Genomic DNA, 20,302 nt, shown 5'->3' with positions numbered 1-20,302 from the left:
TCATTCTCATCTAACAAACTCCAAGGCATCCCATGGAGCTCACTTAATTTTCTTCCACGCCAATTCCATTGTCATCCTGAGTAATTTCAACAAGTATGATTATAATCAAGACACCACCACAGCATGGTAGTTCCTCAAGCTTCTTCTCTACATCAACAATCATCTATACTGTACTTCAGTAAATTATTTAAATAAACCCTTTATGACAACTTCCTAAGTTTCAACCCCATCCTAGTTTTACACAAAACCTGTCCTTCATCCTCATGAAAATATAGCTTAATTACCTATCACACGTAGTATAGCAGCTGCTCCTGGCTTCCTCTGACCCCTTTCCGACTTTGAACCCATAGTGACACATTTCAAATATACTCTCAATAACACTCTCGAATCATTTGCCTAATCCACTGCACACCATACACCAAACGTTAATTTCTCAGGAGGGTGTGCTTGCTCCTAAATTGATGAATACTGGGGAAGAAAATCATTTAATTCTACAGATTCTTCCCTAAAAAGTTGGGTATTCTAGTTTCAAAAGGGTCTTCAAAGCTATATGGTTATCCAATTAGGTAAGCATTCCAATTCCCATTGCTCCACAATGAAATAAACAAAAAACTATGAATCATAAACCTGCTTCTTACCTTCCCTTTCCCTATATTGCTGGCACGCTAGAATTACCTAGACCACATTTTTGTAAATGTCACTGCTGTGGCCCCATCCCAGAACAATTAAATCAGAATGCCTGGGTACAAGAAACATGTATCTGCCTTACATTTTTAATTCGCCTCTAACGCTTCACCTCTTCTTTCTCACCTAACAACCTTTCTCCTACCCTGATCCATAAATTAACTTAACTTTTTCTAATAACTTCAATTTTTTTCTTTTATGAATCTAAAACTATCCTAAAATTTAAAAGTTTATTACATAATAGGCTACAATAAACAAGCAGATAAAGGTTATTTTGAGCTAGGTGTCATTAAGAAACTTAAGAGCCCATATTTAACAATTCATTTAACAACAATGTATTAAGTAAAATATTACCTAAAGGATTTATCATTTGACAGTATGTTGTGGCTAACATTATCAGAATGCATACAATTATATGTAACTGTGAAATACAATTATATGCTACTGTGAAATAAATACTTCAATAATAAAGTATTTCTAGATTATAGGTGCCAAAAATATAATGAATATATTTTTTGAATAGTAGTGAATATAGGAAATCAATATATTCAGTTTTTAATAGTAAACAAATGATTCCCCTAAAATATATATGGTATTGTAGCATGCCAAAGACAGTTTGTATTTTTAGTGGAAACTGAACTCTTACACCAAAATGCCAATGAAGGTGGTATTTTTGTCTGCGGAAGGCTTCACAGCCTCCATTAATTAAGGTATATATACCCTATCTGTAAGTGCTAGCCCAATTCTGGCAACAACATTAACACTCACTTGGGTACTGGTCCTCAAATTTGATAGAAGGGCAACTCAGAATCATCTGACATGTATTTTTCAAAATATTTTTGTTCACCATCTTCTCTACCCATTTTTAGTCATGCCCCAATATACACACATTATTAGGTTGTGATAAGATCCTTCTTGAAAATTTCAGAACAATGAAATTAAATACATTTTCTGCAAGCTAGTATGAGCAAAACTGTTTGGTTTTCCTTTTTTCATTGACCCATGTTACTAACAACTTCAGTTTCCACTAAAGTTCAAAATGCCTTCAAATTTAAATAAAGTCTACAAATGAATATACTTGTACAATGTAAAGAGTTTGGATGTGGAGCCACCACACAAAAAGTGTTTGCTTTTATGTCTCCAAAACTGTTTCTGATTAGTTCATTCACTTATTCTTTTCTTTAGATTCCACATATAAGTGAGATCATATGGTATCTTTCTTTGTCTGACTTATTTCACTTAACATAATATTCTCTAGGTCCACCCATGTTGTTGCAAATGGTAAGATTTCTTTCTTCTTTATGGCTGCGTAATGCTCTATTGTATAAATGTACCACAGTTTCTTAATCCAGTCATCTACCGATGGGCATTTAGGTTGTTTCCATGTCTTGGCTATTGTGTAAAACTGAGCGTTGCTAGATGTTGGGGGGGAGACGAGGGGGAAGGTGAAGGGATTGGAAAACAGTCAGTAACCACAAGATGGCCACGGGGTTTTGCAAATTAATTGGGGGAATGTAATCAATAATGTTGTAAAGATTTTGTAGGGTATCCGATGGACACTTGTCTTATTAGGGAGACCACCTCAGGGATGATGTAGATGCCTGATCACTGCACTGTACACCTGAAGCTGAAGCTGAACAATAATGAATGTCAATTACAAGTTTATATATATACATATATATATATACACACACACATATACATATATATATACATATATATGTATATGTACATACATATGTATGTATATGTATATGTACATACATATGTATGTATATATGTATGCATATGTATATGTATATACTTACAAAAAGCGGAGTACAGCATGAGGAATAGAGACAGTGGAAATGTAATGGCTCTGTGCGATGTCAGACGGATAGTGGATGGGGAGAGCGGGGTTCACACAGTGTGAGGGATATAAATGATAAACGTCTAAGTATTACTTTGTCTTGTGGACATGAAATAATAATTTTTAAAAAAGCGTTTGCTTTTGAAAAGAAAACACAGTGCTCAACCAAGAAGAAATATAGATAACCTGAGCTGACCTTAGCAATTGAGGAAATGGAATATAAAATTTAAAGTTTCCTGAAAAAGAACTATCCAGGCCCAAAGGGTTTTACTGGAGAATTCTATTAGACATTTAAAGAAGTAGTAACATAACCTTTAAAATTATATATTTTTACACAATCTATTCCAGAAAATAAACAAAGAGGGAACACTTCCCAGCTCACTTTACGAGACCAATTTTACCCTGATGCCCAAACTAGACAAAATAGTATTTAAAAAAATGACATAAAAAATTATACAAATTAAAATCATGAACTCAGATGTAAAATTTTTCAACAAAGTATCAGCAAATAGAATCTGGTAATACGTAAGAAGAACATACCACAATTAAGTGAGGTTTATTCCAAAATGCAAGACTCGTTCAATATTTGAAAATCAGTGTAATCCACCATATCAACAGGCTAAAGAAGCAAAATCATATCAACTGATACCAATAAAAACATGAAAAAAATCCAACACCCATTCAGGATAAAACCTTTCAGCAAAGTAGGAATAAAGAAGAACTTCCTCCTAATCATCAGAGAAATGCAAATTAAAACCACAATGAGGTATCACCTCACACCTGTCAGAACGGTCATCATCTTCATTTGTTTATCTTGTTCTTTAGTTGTTTTCAGTTTTACATACCACATATCAGTGAAATCACATGGTTCTCGACTTTTTTTTTGTTTGACTTATTTCGCTTAGCATAATAATCTCAGGATACATCCATGTTGTCACAAATGGCTCTATTTCATTGTTTTCTTATGGCAGAATAGTATTCTCATAGACACAGACAATAGTTTAGTCTTTACCAGAGGGTAACGAGGGAGGGGGATGGTAGATGAGGGTAAAAGGGATCAAATATATGGTGATGGAAAGAGAACTGACTCTGGGTGGTAAACACACAATGTGATATATAGATGATGTGTTACAGAATTGTACACATAAAACCTATGTAACTTTACTAACAATTATCACCCCAATAAACTTTAATTTAAAATAAAATATGGTCACCATCAATAAATCAATAAACAAGTGTTGGCGAGGATGTGGAGAAAATGGAACCCTCGTGCACTGTTGGTGGGATCGTACACCGGTACAGCCACTATGAAAAATAGTATGGAGTTTCCTCAGAAAATTAAAAATTGAACTACCTTATGACCCAGCAATTCCAATTTTGGGTATTTATCCAAAGAAATCCAAAACATTAATTTGAAAAGATATACGCATCCCTATGTTCACTGAAGCATTATTTACAATAGCCAAGGTATGGAAGTGACCTAAACTCCCAGCAATAGACAACTGAATAAAGATGTGGTACATATATACAATGGAATATTACTTGGCCATAAAAAAATATTATACCTGACAAAGGACTAGTATCTAAAAATATATAAAAATTCTCTCAAAACTCAGTAAAAGAGAACATCCAATTAGAAATGAGCAAAAGACATGAACGGATATTTTCACCAAAGAGAATATACAGATGACAAATAATCACATGAAACAATCAATGTTCAACAAGACAAATAAGCACGTAAAAAGATGTTCAACACCATTAGCCATTAGGGAAATGCAAAATATAACCACTATGAGATACTTATCAAAAGGCTAACATATATTAGTGGCACCATCAAATGCTGAAAAGGGTATGAAAAAACTAGATCACTTATACACTGCTGGTGGGAATGCAGTATGACACAGCCACTCTGCAAAACATTTTGGTAGTTTCTTACAAAGCTAAACATGCAACCACCATACAACACAAGCATTATACTCGCTGCCACTTATCCCAGAGAAATGAAAAGTTCACACAAAAACTTGTATAAGAATATTCATAATGGCTGTATAATGGCTGTATTTGTAATAGCCCAAAACTAGAAATAACCCAGATGTCCTTCAAGAAATGGATGGTTAAACAAACCACACACAGTCCATCCATACCATGGAATATTACACAGTAATAAAAACAATAGACTATTGATAATTGCAACAACTAGAATGGATTTGGGGGAAATATTAAAAGAAAGCCAAACCCAAAAAGTCACACACTCTATGATACCATTTACATAAAATTTACATTTTGAAATGACAAAATTACAGAAATGGAGAGCAAACTCTGGAGGTGGGAGTGGTAGGGATGTGTGAGCATGGCTATAAAGGGTCACAGGAGGGGTTCTTATGGTGATGAAACTGTTCTGGATCTTGACTATATCAATACCAACAACTGCTGATGATACTGTACTATAGCTTTGCACGGTGTTACCACTGTAGGACAACAGGTAAAAGGCATATGAACTGTCTATTATTTCTTACAATAAGATACGAACCTACAATTATCTCAAAAGTTCAATTAAAAAACAGCATTTGTTGCATATGTGTTATATTTGTACTCGTACAAAATTTTCTTTAGTATATTCCTACTGAAAAATATTTCATTCATCTCAAATTGTTTACTTCTGTTTAACAGGTAGCAAGTTCTAATCATTGAAGGTATTGAAAAGTAAATGAGCTTCTCTAGTAAATGTGTTCCCTCTATTAAACTTGTTAAAATACAGTATGTCTAAGGGGGGGGCTTCTTCATTGGCCACAGATATAATTAGGTGATCTACAAGGCAATATTTGAACCAAATTCTATCTTATATTTACTTTTAAATAAGATATAAAGAGAAATCTTTTCTTATGATCATATGTAGAAATGGTCGATCAATATTTTACATAATAAAAGATAAGCCTACTAAAGTCATTTTCTAAAATACAATAATTTCAGCTTACTTTTAAATACACACAGTTATATTTGACTACTACATTGAACTGTTTAATTCTATTAAATATATTTATCTTAAATAAAATAAATATATAAGCATGGACTAATAGTTTTTTAAAAAAATTTAAATGCACAAATTACCTGCACACAGAACACTGCCGCTGAGGCTGAAGAGCTGTGAACATAACAATCATAGAATAGTTTCGAGGTGGTGCCTTGATAAATTTTCGGAATTTATCACCATTCATTCGGAAGATTGAGCGCCTGGAACTCCATTCCATCAGCTGTTCTACTTTTTCAGCTAAAAGATTCTGAAATTAAACATAGGAAATTAAATTTACACACGATTAAAGTCCTTCAGTTTGTATTTCATGTAAACAGGATTATGTGAGATTATATTTTAGCCAACATTAATTTCTGTTAAAAGTCTTTGTTTTGGTTAATATATTCATTGTTAATTGACCATATAGGCATAAAATATTTCATTTTATTTTTCCTAATGGTCTTAAATAAAGCAGATATCAAAGGTAAAATAGACTTTCACCTAGAGAAATATGGAATAGACATGCTTTTCCCTAATTCACCCACTAAAAACTTTGGTCATTATATTAAAAAAAAAAAAAGCATACGAAAGAAGGCTTGGAACAGTGAAAACAAAAAGGAGGACGAGCTATGCACCTCAGAACCTGAAGAACGACATGATGGTGAGTTCCCTGGGTTTTCTTTTTGCCTCATCTATCCCACACTGATTGCTGGAGAAGTCCACAATCCAAGAATGCCAATGGATACAGGAAAAAAAAAAAAGAAAAAAAAAAAGGAAAGCGAAAAAAGACCCAGGAAACAGATGCTCTCTCTACCAAAAGGACAAGAAAGCAGCAAGCTAGTAAGACAAAAAAATTAACTGCTCTTCTCTATCCAAATGCCACAAAAACAAACAAACAAACAAACAAACAAAAAACACTGCAGCCCCACCACCACCCTCACTAGCAAAGGCTGAATGGGGAGCCTAACTCGACCTTAAATTTCCCTCTAGGCTTCAACATATAACAACATGGAGGAATCTCATAAATACAAAGCTGAGTGAAAGAAACTCACGCAGGGTACTGTATGGTTCCATTTATATTGTCAAAAACAGGAAAACATCTGTGTTTAAAATCAGCATAGGAGTAGGCAGAGGGACAGTAGGGAGGAACAGTGACTGGGGACAATCCAAATGGAGCTGGGGTGCTAGAAACATTCTGTTCTGGAGAAAGGAGGTGACTGTGGGAGGAAGTAACACTCCATCTGCATAGAATACTCTTAGTCTTTAGAGCATTCATTTTACCTGAAAAAGTCTGAGAAGTAAAAACTCCATGGTGGTGTATTCCTGTAAGAAAACAGATCCCCTGTCCTTGGGAAACCAGGCAAGTATGAGTGGTTAGGGGAGAAAGACTTGAAGTGTGCCTTTTAACCAAGTTTTACACTACAGCATAAGGAGAAATGTAATCTATTTCCTTTCGCTCTCAAGTAAAAAGTGACCGTGGCTCCCTGTGGATCTCTCATAGAGACTGGGCATGTATTCAAGACAGGGAGAATGCAGAATGATGCAGCCACTACGGAAAACAGTATGGAGGTTCCCCCAAAATTAAAAATGTGAGTCAGCAATCCCACTTCTGGGTATATATCCAAAAGAATTAAAATCAGAATCTCGAAGAGATATCTACACTCCTATGTTCACTGAAGCATTATTCACAATAGGCTAGATTTGGAAACAACCCAAATGTCCACTGACAGATGAACAGATAAAGCAAATGTGGTGTGTGTGTGTGTGTGTGTGTGTGTGTGTGTGTGTGTGTGTGTGTATCTACTAATATCTACACACACACACACATAAAATGGACTATTATTCAGTCTTCAAAGAGAAAGAAATCCTGCCATTTGTGACAATATAGATGAACACAGAGAACATTATGCTAAGCGAAATAAGCCAGTCACAAAAGCACAGATACTACATGATTCCACTTATATGATGTATTTAAAATCAAAGAAACAGAAAACAGAACAGTGGTTGCCAGGAGCTGGGGGAGGCGGAATGGGGAATCGTTGCTCAGTGAGTGTAAAGCTTCAGTTACACAAGATATGTAAGTTCTAGAGATTTCCTGTATAATATAGTATTTATAGTTAACAATACAGTATTGTGCATTTTAAAATATGTTAGGAGAACTGATCTCATGTTAAATGTTCATACTACAAAACACACAAACAAGAACACAAGACAATTTTTTAAAGTGACGGATGTGTTTTTAGTACTTTGTGGTGATGGTATCACGGGTGTGTGCATATGTCAGTCATCAAGATACATACATTAAATAGGTTTGATTTTTTCATATATTAATTACAACCAAATAAAGCTAAAAAATAGAGAAAGAAACAGAGAAGGGAAAGTAGGCATCTTACACTCAGTTAGGGTAAAAGATTTGTTGAAGTGCTCTGTACCTACCTAAGGAAGAAAAAAGAAATACTGAAAAAAATGAAGAGATTTTGTCTCTTCTAAACTATCCTATTTTTGCTTATAGGGTGAATCAGGAGAGAATGACAATAGGAACAGTAATGTTTTTAAAGTACGTATTTGATTATATCTTGTAAATTATTTGTTTAAAAAGTTTTAATTTACTATATGAAAAATCTCAGTTCTTTAAAACATGAAAAAAAAATCCACGTTCTGTAATTACAATGAATAAAACAAATGGTGTCATTTAAGAAGTGAAGTCCCCCTCCTAACCTCTTTTAGTATCCCAATTTCTTGATTATTCACACACATTTCTTTCCTACTTTGATTGTTCAAACCAGACTAGAACATCAGCAAAATCCACCAAAAATTCTCCCTATGAGCTTTAAGTACCAAACAACTTTTAATATTTTCTTCCAAAACGTAAGCATAGGGGGTGATGGAAGCGTTCTGTCTCATGACTGCGGTGACAGTGCCACAAGTATGCTTTAGCCAAAATGCATAGACATATGCAACACAAAAATGAATTTTATTTTATGCATTTTTTTAAAAAAAACAATGAAGATGGGGGAAGGCGGTCCCAAAATGAAATACAAACTTTAACAAATGAACCTGACTGCATTACAAATTAATAACATACACATAATTTTGGAAAACAATATTTGATTAGATACTGTTACAACTAAAGCGAAAATAAGTGCACATAAATGCCATACAGTAGTTATTTTATTTCTCAGAGGACTAGCACTTCTGTTATTTAATGAGTACACTAGAGTTGAACAAATAAGCAAACATATTACAGATAATGACAGCCAGATTTCAGGGAAGAACTTACAAATAAGGAAAGGCAGAAGGCTAGAATAAATCCTGTGAACTTGGGTAATAATTGGAGGCTTCCATATTAACTTGTGGTTTTTAAAACAGAGATATGTGCATCCATATTTTACAGATAGATACAGAAATAAATATGGACCTGTATGCATGGATACAGATACAGATAGACACAGAAATAAGTATGGACCTGTCCTCTGAGAGGGCTCAGGAGCAATGACATCCCAATAGTAAAGAGCACCCTAACACTAAGATCGTATCTAAATACCATCCTCCATTAAAAGAACCACAGTTGCCTGGAGAAACAGTTGATTAAAACACAGAGGCGGAGAAAAACAACACGAGGCTAGAATACCTTGTAGTACCAGAAGGTAAAGAAGCTCTCAAAAATGAGAAATGGCATGTCAAAGGGCACAGGAACCTGCCTCCTACTTAAGGGCTGGGACTGTGGTCTGTTCACTCCTATATCCTGCATGCCTAAAACAGACCCTAATGGATAGCATGCATCAATAAGTATTTGCAAAATAAATTGAAAAAGTATAGCATACTAATTTTTTGGAAAGTTCTCTTTGAAGAGTACAGGAGTTTACGTTTCATATACAAATATGTATCACTATTTATAAACTTCTAAAATAGAAATTAGTCAAGAAAGAACAACAACTTTATTGTTTCTTTTTTTTTTTTTTTTTTGGCATATTCGTTTACAAACCTATTCCTATAGTAAACTAGGTTATCTACTTTTATTCCACTTTCCACCCATAAGGAGCAGTGATCAGTTTTTGTATCTCTTGCCTCAAGTACCTTTTTCCCTATTTTAAAGCCAACAATCCAATAGTCAAAGGGACCTGAAATTACTATACGATAACATGCCTTTGACTCATGCTTTCTGAACTCTCTCATCTGTGCACACTAAGAAAACATTAGAAGGTACAAAAGTAACTATATTAACTACATAAATGACCTTTATTTATAGACACTGACAAAAATAGAACCTATCAATACCAAATTAAAACTTTCATTTCCCCACCTCACTAACGTCAAACCCATCATCACTGATGAAGAGCCAATGACAATTAGCAATATTCATTACAGAAAACCTAAGTTTATTTTTAAAACATAGCATTATCATCCTTATCATAATATGAGGCTCACAATCAAGTGACAGGAATAAATAATGAGTACTTCCAATGTGTCAGGTACCAAAGTAGGCACACGACATGCCAGGTGCCATATCGACAACCCTATTCCACAGAGAAAAGAAAAAACAAATCAGGCTCAAAGAACCTAAATTACTTATTCAAGATCAAATTAATAAGTGGTTAAGTGGGGATTGGAATTCAATTTTTCTGTTGTTAATTCCTATGCCATTTTCTCCATGTAATAGGGAAGGGGTGTGAGTGTGTGCGTGTGTGTGCATGTGTTGTACATGTTTGTGTGTGACATATGGGGGGAGAGAGGTTTTTATACACATTGCATTCTTAAAAATAAAACTTGAAGGTCCATTTAAGCACAAGTAGACTTTTCTACACAGTGAGACAGTTTACCAAAGAGCTCCTCTAATCTGGTTACCTCACCAGGCCAACAAAGATATTCTTTGTAAGCATCCATATGTACAATAAAAAGTAGGCCAGATAAACAAGTGAATATGTAGTTTCCAATTGCTTAAAGGTTTTAAGATAATATAGAAAATGTATTTTAAAAGTACCAATACACTTGAAAAACATAATAGCAAAAATACTATTAAAAATGAATTTAGAACACAATTAAAAAGAGCCAAATGGCAGTTCTCTATTTAGAAAATAATGTGCAGAGGAGATTAAGCTGATTAGCTGTCACCTTTGTGCAGAAAAATAAATGGTCTAGGAAGGGAGGTTTTAGGGCATCCTGGCTGATTCAAACTTTCAAGAGCATCTATTATAAAGAAGGCTGAGCTAATTCTCCAACAAAAATGTTACAAGGTCATATAGTAGAAATATTCAATAAGGAATATAAATCTGATCAATGGAAATTCAATGATCTAAGAAAGAATCATAGTTCGAGCTGCAGTCCCCCAATAGAGTTTATTTATGTCACTGTTGCACTTCTGTGACAGGACTACATAGCCTTATTTAAGGATAGGTACATCCTTAGAAGGACATCCTTAGAAGGGTGCATCTGTCCCTTCAAAGTATTTCCCTTTTAGAAAGCCATTTGTACTTCTCTCTGTTGAGATTTTTTTTTCTTCCTGCTACCATTTCACTTCTCCAGAAGTACTTTCAAGACTTCACCAACTCCTCTGGATGTCCCTTTTGGTGTCTTGAAGAGAGTAATGCTCTTGAATCTTAACTCCCTATTCCCACTAGAGAATGACACTTAGCTTTAAAAAATAATAACAATAATTCCTAAGGGAACTTTGTGTATTTAAGGGAGCAAAGAAACATCCATAAGATGGAATATAACACAACTTTTAAAAAATGGAGACAGCACCATATGTCAAAATTAAAACTGGAAAAGGATTTGATGGTTCGAGTTCAAATGATGATTCTGTATTCACATGCAATGTGACTTGACCAAATTATTTCCCTGAATCTCAGTGTCTTCATCTCTAAAAGTGAAGTAATACCTCAAAAAGATGTTGGTAAAATTAAATGACTTAATGTATGGGAAACATCTAGCACAGCATCCTGCAAAGGACAAACACTCAAATTTTGTTCCCTTTTCCTCAGGTTCATTTCTATCAGCAACACTAATCAGGCTGCTAAAGGAACATCCACAATGGGATCATTTAAAAATCTCATTAATATCTTAAATCTCAGAGTTACCAAATGTTTTCTGAGTACTTATGACACGACAAGTACTGCACTAAATTTATAAACAAGCTTGTGGATTACTAATTACATGACAAGCGTGTTAAATTCATGGACAATGAAAGAGGAGTACAACAGACCCTACTCTCAAAGCCTTATAGCAAATAAGCTCTACCATTAAAAAAAATTATATGCATATATGATATATATATATATATATATGTCATATATATATATCTTATATACATATAGCTTATGTTGATGTGTTATGGTTGTGGGGTTGTGGCTATGCTGTTAAGTAAATGGCTTACTGCCAACTCAGGAAAGGATGGCATATAAGATCTCATTTCTGTGAACACTAACTGGTTGCTAATGGCTAACTTAAATTCAGTACAGAGGGAAATTCTGAAACCTAGACTGGAACTATGTAAACAGTGTGTGAGCAGTTGGAGTTTGTCTGCTTCTGGCATTGGGCTGGGAAATAGGGACATAGGTGCCATAAATCTACCATATCAGAAAAGGAAAAAGAAATCTAAAACTGGGAATCTTCAAGGAAGAAACCCTGTCCTTACCAGTTACGCCGTAAGAAGCACAGGCTAGCAAGTCCCACAGGTTAATGAAGCTAAGATAGTCATATTAACGTTAGGTGCCCAGCCCTCTGTCTTAAATTTTTATCTTAATATTTTTATCTTAATATTTTTATGAAAACTGAATTTTAAGACAACTCACTATAATAATTCAAACTTGCCTAATCTATATGCAAGTCCCAACATATGACTCATTTTTGTCAATTCATTTTTAACAAACCAATTCATAACAAAAATACAAAGAAATGATACATTTCACTAAACAATATGTAATAAAATTGGTCATTTCAAAGTAAAGCTTAAATACGAAGAAAAAAGCTCACTACTCTAATATTTTTATACTCATATTATTGTTTCTAGCATTTTATCCCTAGGTACATTTTATGATGACCAGATGCACCAAAACATGGATATATATGTGGTCTCATGTCTTAAAAAAAGGGACATCGACTAGAGGAATAGCCATTCACGTGCCTGTGTACCAGTCACCATGTAGTATTTAGGTACCTATCATCAAAATAGCCACAACATAACTTGCTCATAGTAATTCACAGGATACAGACTTGGTATGAGAATAACAAATACATGTTGAAGGTTATCTCCTGGTGACACACAGAAACTTCATGACCCCTTCTGTTTTTCCCTATATTTTACAGGAATCTCTGATAGGAAAAGAAGGCTTTACTTTTCAAGACTTTTAATACCTAAGAGGTTCACTCAAAGCCATCTGATAAATCAAACAGAAGCAGCCTGATGCATATTGTTTTGCATTTGGAAGAAAAGTTATCTTCAATTCCTGAAATTATTTAATCCTAAAAATGCTTATTCATTTTTCTTATCATACAGCTCCTCTCAGATTTAAATAAAATACAAAGGGTAATTTAAGGCTTCCAGAAACCAAAATATCAGAGATCAAGCACTGTAACACCCCATGTACATTACAAACTAATAAAGATCACCAATAGCCTTAACGGCACTCAGAAGACCACTATTTATTTGTTCCAGGACAAATAGGCTATATTGATGAAAAATTATAAAATGCATATAGTATACATGCCATAAAGAGGGAAAAAATTTAACCAAGTAGTCAGTTTAATAACTCAGGAAATCATGGTATCTCTGCAAGCTATGCAACCTACACTCCATTGGAAAACCGCAACTATCATGACTTCAAAGGGGAAAAGGCAGAGAGTCAAAATACATTAAATAAATCATGCTGAAAGTTCTTTGATGTATTTAATATCAAGCACTATAAACTTAAAGAAAGGAATACCGGAAAAACCACAGCCCACTTCCCCCTCAGAGAGGAGCCTAACCATAACCTGGCCTGTGGAAGCACGTAAAAGATCTGGCTACCTATGACAGGTAGGCAGTACTCACAAGTTGATATAGGGAATAGTCATATCCGTTTTTAAGCCCAACATGTCAAAGATAGTAATTCAATTCACATCTGAATGAGAAATGTAGAAAAAAACTTATTTGAGAAAACAATTTAAATGTTTACCGTTTTCTTTAGAAAGGAAGAAACCTTCAATTGACGGTGCTACAATATTCAATTAAATGAACTTTTTCCGTAGACGTAGTAAAACATTTCCAGTAACACTCATGTAATTAGGGGCTTTCTCAAACTGAACTGGCCTCAGAAAATTTCCCTGAAGAAAGATCTACATGTTTGCTATTTTGTACCCCTCAAAGCATCTTGAACTTGGCTAGCTCTCCATAGGCCCTGAAGAGCACACACGCTCTTGTAGGCGCTTGCACGCTTGCTCTCCCTTTCTCCCTCCTGTCCCCCACTCTCACCCCACGTACACACATACTGAAGCAATGGACAATTTCTAAAATTTATAAGCTATAATCCAGGAATTGATCATTTATTAGCCCTATTCAAATGTAATTTTTAAAAAAGAGTTTCTAAGTTTAGTTTGTCATCGACTCTTTTCTCTATTTATTCACTGACTCAAAAGTGGAAAGAATATTATAGAAGAAGTAACTGTTTCCTAAAGTTGTATGTTTATGCCATATGTAACTGACATAACCATAAGAATTTAAGCATTACTGTGGTCAAATTTAAAAGTAATAATTCAAGAATTTAACATCAATTTCAATTGTTTAGGATTGCATAGTTCACAAAACTAAAAGAGCAGTGCATTTACATAAACATATCAACATAAATCATACATTAAAAAAAATCAGAATTTTTGCTCTATAAGAAACTAAACTATTCCATGGCAGTAACAAAATTTTTAAAACCCTAATGTTAAATGCTGTTATACCTTAATTTTATGAGATAAAAACATTATACAGTATTTTGAAAATTTTGTAGTTGACACTAGTAGTAATAACAAAACTAGATTAATGAATGTATGAATTATATAAATTCAGGTATACCAGGAAATAAATCTCATCCTCAAAATTGAAGGCCATACACAAAAACATTGATACAAAATATATTAAACTGATTATACTGGTTAATTTAGTAATCATACATTTTAAAATATACTCTAAAAAACAATTCAAAAAGAAAATAAATCTCAGGATAGTTATATGATTGACAGCAACAAAAATAAACAGGAAATAAAGAGCATATTAGAACAATGAAATTTTAGGGACCAGAATGACACACACACATTCTGTAAATACTGAAAAAATTCTATCACAACATTAAGTGAAAAGACAGAATGGAAGATAACATGTTTATACTAACTACAACTACACAAAAATATCTCTCAAGATAAATAATAATGTCACGTAACTAGTCAAAAAATGGTCTTTTTTAGAATTACGAGGTATTCGGTTTTATTGTTTACTATAAAGTGAAGGAAGTTTTTCTTGTTTTTTTTTTTTTTTTTAATTCATGTGGGTTGTCTTCATGACTATTTTGACTGTAAAATTGCTTCAGTACAATACTCTCCTGTCAAGAGGTAATAACAATAGAATTTGAAGGATCAAAATATGAAGTTATTTTAATAAGGGGCCGTCATAAAACAGGCTAAATGAGCACCCCATTTTTATTCCATCACTGAATTATGTAGTTTCTATCCCCATATTTCTTGAACTCCTTCATATATTTCTGTTGGATATTTATTCTTGTATAAGTATCCCATTTTAAAACAGGTACCAGATACAAAGAAGCACAGCAGCTGTAAGAGTAGAGAAGAAAATCTACTTGCAGCTGTACACTGCCATTTGGCCTTTCTCCCTTGAGAGCACGGACCCAGACAAGATGGTCATTACCAGTGTTAATGAGTGGAGCAGATACCCTATTATAATAATACATTATGTCACAAAATAATCTGCATTGCTCTAAAAGTCGGGTTTGTATATAACTCTTCCCTGTTAACAGCAACAAACTATGTGTTACAGCTGAAGAAAACTTTTACTACAAGAATGTGGAAAAACAAAAACATTAACACTGCAAAACTGAGAGATGATTCTTAGCAAGTTGAGTATTCTTGAGTCATACAAACTAGTAAAATCTGTGATAATTAAATTATTAAAACTAAGAAAAATTAAATAGAATCCAACAGAAAATAAGCCAAGAGCAAAGTTTAAAATGTACTTAAAAAGGTTTCCAATGCCTTTCATCAACCTAAATAAGATTTGGTCTATCAAATTACTTCCAAATGGCAGGAGCAAGTGAAGTTTTTTGGGGGAGAACAAAAGATTCGCTTTGGTTATTTTGTATAAAAGGTATACCATAAAAATTATCACAGCTACCTACTAACTGAAATCTGTGTTAGTGGCAGAGACTCAAATATTTTGGGCACCAAAATCTCCAAAGAAACTTCTTACATGGGCTTTATGTAGAAAACATTGAGTGATATTAGAGAAAATACCCTACCTTCGTACCCACCCCCAGGATAGAATGAGATGCCCCTACTATTGTTCCATTTATCCCTATAATATGAAGACTATCATATAGAAATGTATTGTCTATGAAAAGTACCAAAATAATGTAAGGTAGCAAAGCAAGCAAAATAATAATAATAATAATAATAATAATAATAAAATTCAGTACAAATTAGAGCCTCTTGGGGTGGGAGGTGGTGGGGAACTAGATGAATTCTAACCAAGAGATAAATCAAAATAAAGTACCCAGGAAATAAAGAAGCTATGGTTACAAAAAAAAAACCTAAATGTCAACTATAGTGTTTAATTTATTAAATGCAAATAAATACATTTCAATGTAAAACAAAGAATAAACAACTCCAGTAATTATTGTTATAGACAGTCTCACCAGCCTGGTTTGCCTAGAGGGTCCCAAATTGTATTTGCTGTCCTTGCATATTCAATAATAGCACTCTGTTTCTCTCTCAAAAATATCCCAGTCTGGATAACTTATATAACTTATGATATATAACTCTTACATTATGTTCCATAGTTAGACAAAGTAATTTATTAAACATTGAGAGACAAGGAAGAGAATTTGGGAGGAAATATAAGAATGCAAAATTTTCACGTCATCTATAATATAGTCAATCAATACAGACTTTGATGAAAATATGACATGATTTAAAACAATAGTTAATGCTATACAAGTTGAGAGAAGGAAGGATACTAATGTCTGCGACTTACTTAAAAAGCATTTAGATGGATGGATGATAGATAAGATACATGATAAAGCAAGCACAGTAAAACATTAATTGTAGAATCTACCTGGTAGGTATTTGAGTATTCACTGTAAAATTTTTCAACTTTTTTGTATGTTTGAAAATATTCATAACAAAATGCTGGAAGAATATGAAATTCACCTAAAAATAATGACAGTTGTTTATGGATGGTAAAATTTTGTAGTGAATTTGTTTTGCTATCATATTTGAACATTTCTATTTTGCTTCTTGTTATAAGTATATCATTCTACAAACACGTTATTGTATAACTATAACACTAGTTTTAAAACAAGTTGTCTATCAGCAACCACTCATTAGTTTCTACCACTCAATTATTAAAAATAAAGCCCAGAACGTAAAGCCCACAACTGCATCTTATTCATCACTGTGTCGCCAGTACCCAGCCCAGTGCTTGCCTCATAAATAAGTATTTGTATAGCTAATTAGGTAATGGACCATTTTATTGGAAATGCAGAAACAGAATGAACACCGTCCTCTCATGGCTGACATAGTACACTTGGTCCAGACACCCTTCTACTTATGGGAGAATTACTCTTTTAAAAACATTTGCTATTATAATAGAGACAGCATCCCAGGGTGAAAGTTGACCATTAAAACTTGGAAGCAGTATGTATACAAGGTCCCACGTTAAGTTGCTAGTATTCATTCGGTAAAAATATTTTTCTTCAACATATAAATGTAATATGTTATATTATAAAATGTTGAGACACAACATAGATATACATTGGTATAATCTTTCAAGATCACCCTAATAATACATACACAATTTTAATGTGTGTTCCCTTTAGTACAGCAATACCATTTCAAGGAATTTATCCTGAAGAAATAATCAGACAAGGCACACATGTTTATGTAAAAGGATATTCACTGCAGCACTGTTTATAATTGCAAATATTTGGAAATTATATGTGTGCCTATAAAAAGAAAATTGGCTAGATCATAATATGGTATGAAATAGAACACTATTATAGTCATTTACAAGATGAGACATAGTTACCTAAAAGGATATTCACAATTTACCTTTAAATAATCCAAAAGCTTACTTATCAGAATCCTGTGTAAAGTACTAATTCATATTTCAAAATACATGTGTGTGCCTATTCACTGAACTTATTTTATATACATGCGAACTATATGAAAGGATACATAGCAAATTGATAATGATTTATTTCTAGAGGAGATTATATGGGTATGTTCATTTCGACTCTATACATGTCTACGTTGTTTGAAATTTTTACCTATATTACTTTATAAACAACAGAACAGTTATTGCCCATTGGAAGGAGACAGTGAAAGAGATATCAAAAACAAAGTGGCTAGAAGATGAGACATTGTGATTTCTCTAGGAAGAAATGTTTAATACAGCTAAGATGGTGCATTGGTTACTGTATGCCTCTTTGCTGTTTCCAATTCTAATTTTCACATCTATTGATTGCGTCTACTCTTTTGAAAGTTACACTCACTTCACTTCAATCTAATCTTTACTTTTGGTCAGGTTGGTATTTGAGAAAATGAGGATGTTTCATTATATTCTAACTTGCACAGTTACTACATTCATCGTTATTGACGAACACCTTAGTTCACTTCAGTAAAAATGACCAGGAATATGTATCAAAAGTTCTTCAATAACCAGGGTTTTTTGTTTGTCTTTACTAAGAAACTAAAGAAAGCAATCCTCGATTTTCAAATCTAATTTAGTGAACCATTAGAAAAGATACAAGAAACCAATATACTCTGACAAATAAAACGATTTTCCTGGTTCTAGCAAAAGAAAGTTTTGAGCTTTTCTGGTGATGAACACGCCAGAAATGTGCAACTATTGCACTATTAAATTATTGCAGAGTAACAGGGTCCTAACCTCATTAATAGTTTCCATTCTGCTACCATAAACATCAACCACTATTCAAAGACTTACTTTTATAATCCAAATAAAAAATTAAAAGGAAACAAACCCTAATGTCTAATGTCTTCTTCTAATATTATATTGAAATGTGTATGTCAAAATTTTTAGAAACCTATGCAGTTAACACATAAAGGTATACTTAATTTCCATTGTTGTAGAACATCCCATCATACTAATTTTTTCTATTTCTCTTAACAATGGTCATACAAGTTTTCTTTTTTTTCTTTTTTTTAAATTCTTATGTAGTATAATCATGAGCATTATCCATGGTTGAAAGACTTTCTTGACAAGAGTTCTCAAACTAGGTCTTCATAGATTCCATGATTAGAATTCAGGGAAACCATGCACTTGGAAACAGGAAAAAAAAACATGTCTTCATTTTCACAAATCTCTAACTAAAATTTAGCTTTACTATTATAAATGAAGACAACAAAACACAGCAGAAGTAACAGCATCTGTGACTTTGTAACCAATAGGAATTATGGATCTTTTCCTGTTCCATTCCTTTAGTTGCTGGTAGCTCTGAATAATTGTTTACATACATCACTACTTTGAAATCACAACAATTATCAGATCTGTTATCAGATTCTTGTTATAAAATGACTTCATAAAGAAACATGTTACTGTATCATATTTTTTATATTTTGATGCTTGTATTTCAATATGGCCTTTATCTTTTGCATTTCCATATATTTTATTAATTTAAAAATCATTCTGGGGTGACCCCTTTACATGAGATCCAGGAATCTAATCACTCCAGGACCTTGATTCATCATTTAGTCCTCTACTACCCCACCCTATGTCTTCGTCGTATTTTACTGGCTCCTTCCAATGTTCTTCCTATAGGTAACTTCTAGTCTCTCCCATTTAAAAATAAACAAGCAAACAAACAAAATCATTCCTACTTTGAACTCATGTTTACTTCTAGTTAACTGTGTTGTCCTTCTTGCCATTCTTTAAAAGGCAATCTGTCAATTTTTCTTTTTTTACCTTGAATTCATTCCCTGACCCACAACATTCAATCCTCCATACTTACCACTCAAAACTGTTCTTAGCAAACTAAAAGTGAACTAGCAAATCTGATGGATATGTTCTGGCTTTCCCTTATATGAATGAACATAAGATGTGGCACTCCTGAAAATGTTTCTCCTCATCTCTGAGACACCACTCTCTCCTCGTTCTCCTCATACCTCCCTCGTTACTTCTCAGCCCTCACTGGTTTCCTACAGAACTGTTTACTCTGGCCATCTGTTCTCTTATTCTCTATGAATTCCCCAGGTGATCTCATCTACATTCATGGTTTTAAGGATCAGCTTACACATTTATAACACCTATTATGGATTCCAAGTCTATACCTCTCTCCTGAACCTTAAATGAATTTGCCAAGGACCTCAAAAGCCATGTGTCTCAAGTTGAACTCATGTGTACCCTAACAGAGTTCCTACACACATATTCCTAACGCTAGTGAATTCATCAGTTACCTAAGCCAGAAACACTGAGTCCATTCTACTCCATTCGTTATAGCCTAGTAGGCATTCCACCTTCTAAAATGTTTGACTGTATCCCCTTCTCTCCA

The 20,302-nt window shown here is 33.6% G+C and overlaps 1 protein-coding gene across 4 annotated transcripts in view; it reads right to left on the bottom strand.

The window, feature by feature from the left end:
• The window catches only part of TUSC3 (tumor suppressor candidate 3), a 151,594-nt gene that overhangs the window by 107,233 nt on the left and 24,059 nt on the right, over positions 1-20,302 (bottom strand). For all 4 annotated transcript variants that reach the window (XM_074329722.1, XM_019738006.2, XM_019738005.2 and 1 more), the window contains exon 2: positions 5,642-5,811. In XM_074329722.1, the coding sequence (XP_074185823.1) occupies positions 5,642-5,811 (170 nt within the window). The remainder of the gene's footprint in view (positions 1-5,641; positions 5,812-20,302) is intronic.

This window comes from Rhinolophus sinicus, linkage group LG04, assembly GCF_036562045.2.
Source record: "Rhinolophus sinicus isolate RSC01 linkage group LG04, ASM3656204v1, whole genome shotgun sequence".
In the NCBI taxonomy this organism is placed as follows: domain Eukaryota; kingdom Metazoa; phylum Chordata; class Mammalia; order Chiroptera; family Rhinolophidae; genus Rhinolophus; species Rhinolophus sinicus.
The sequence above is the reverse complement of the archived record's forward strand: the minus strand, read 5'-3'. Positions and strand labels throughout refer to the sequence as shown.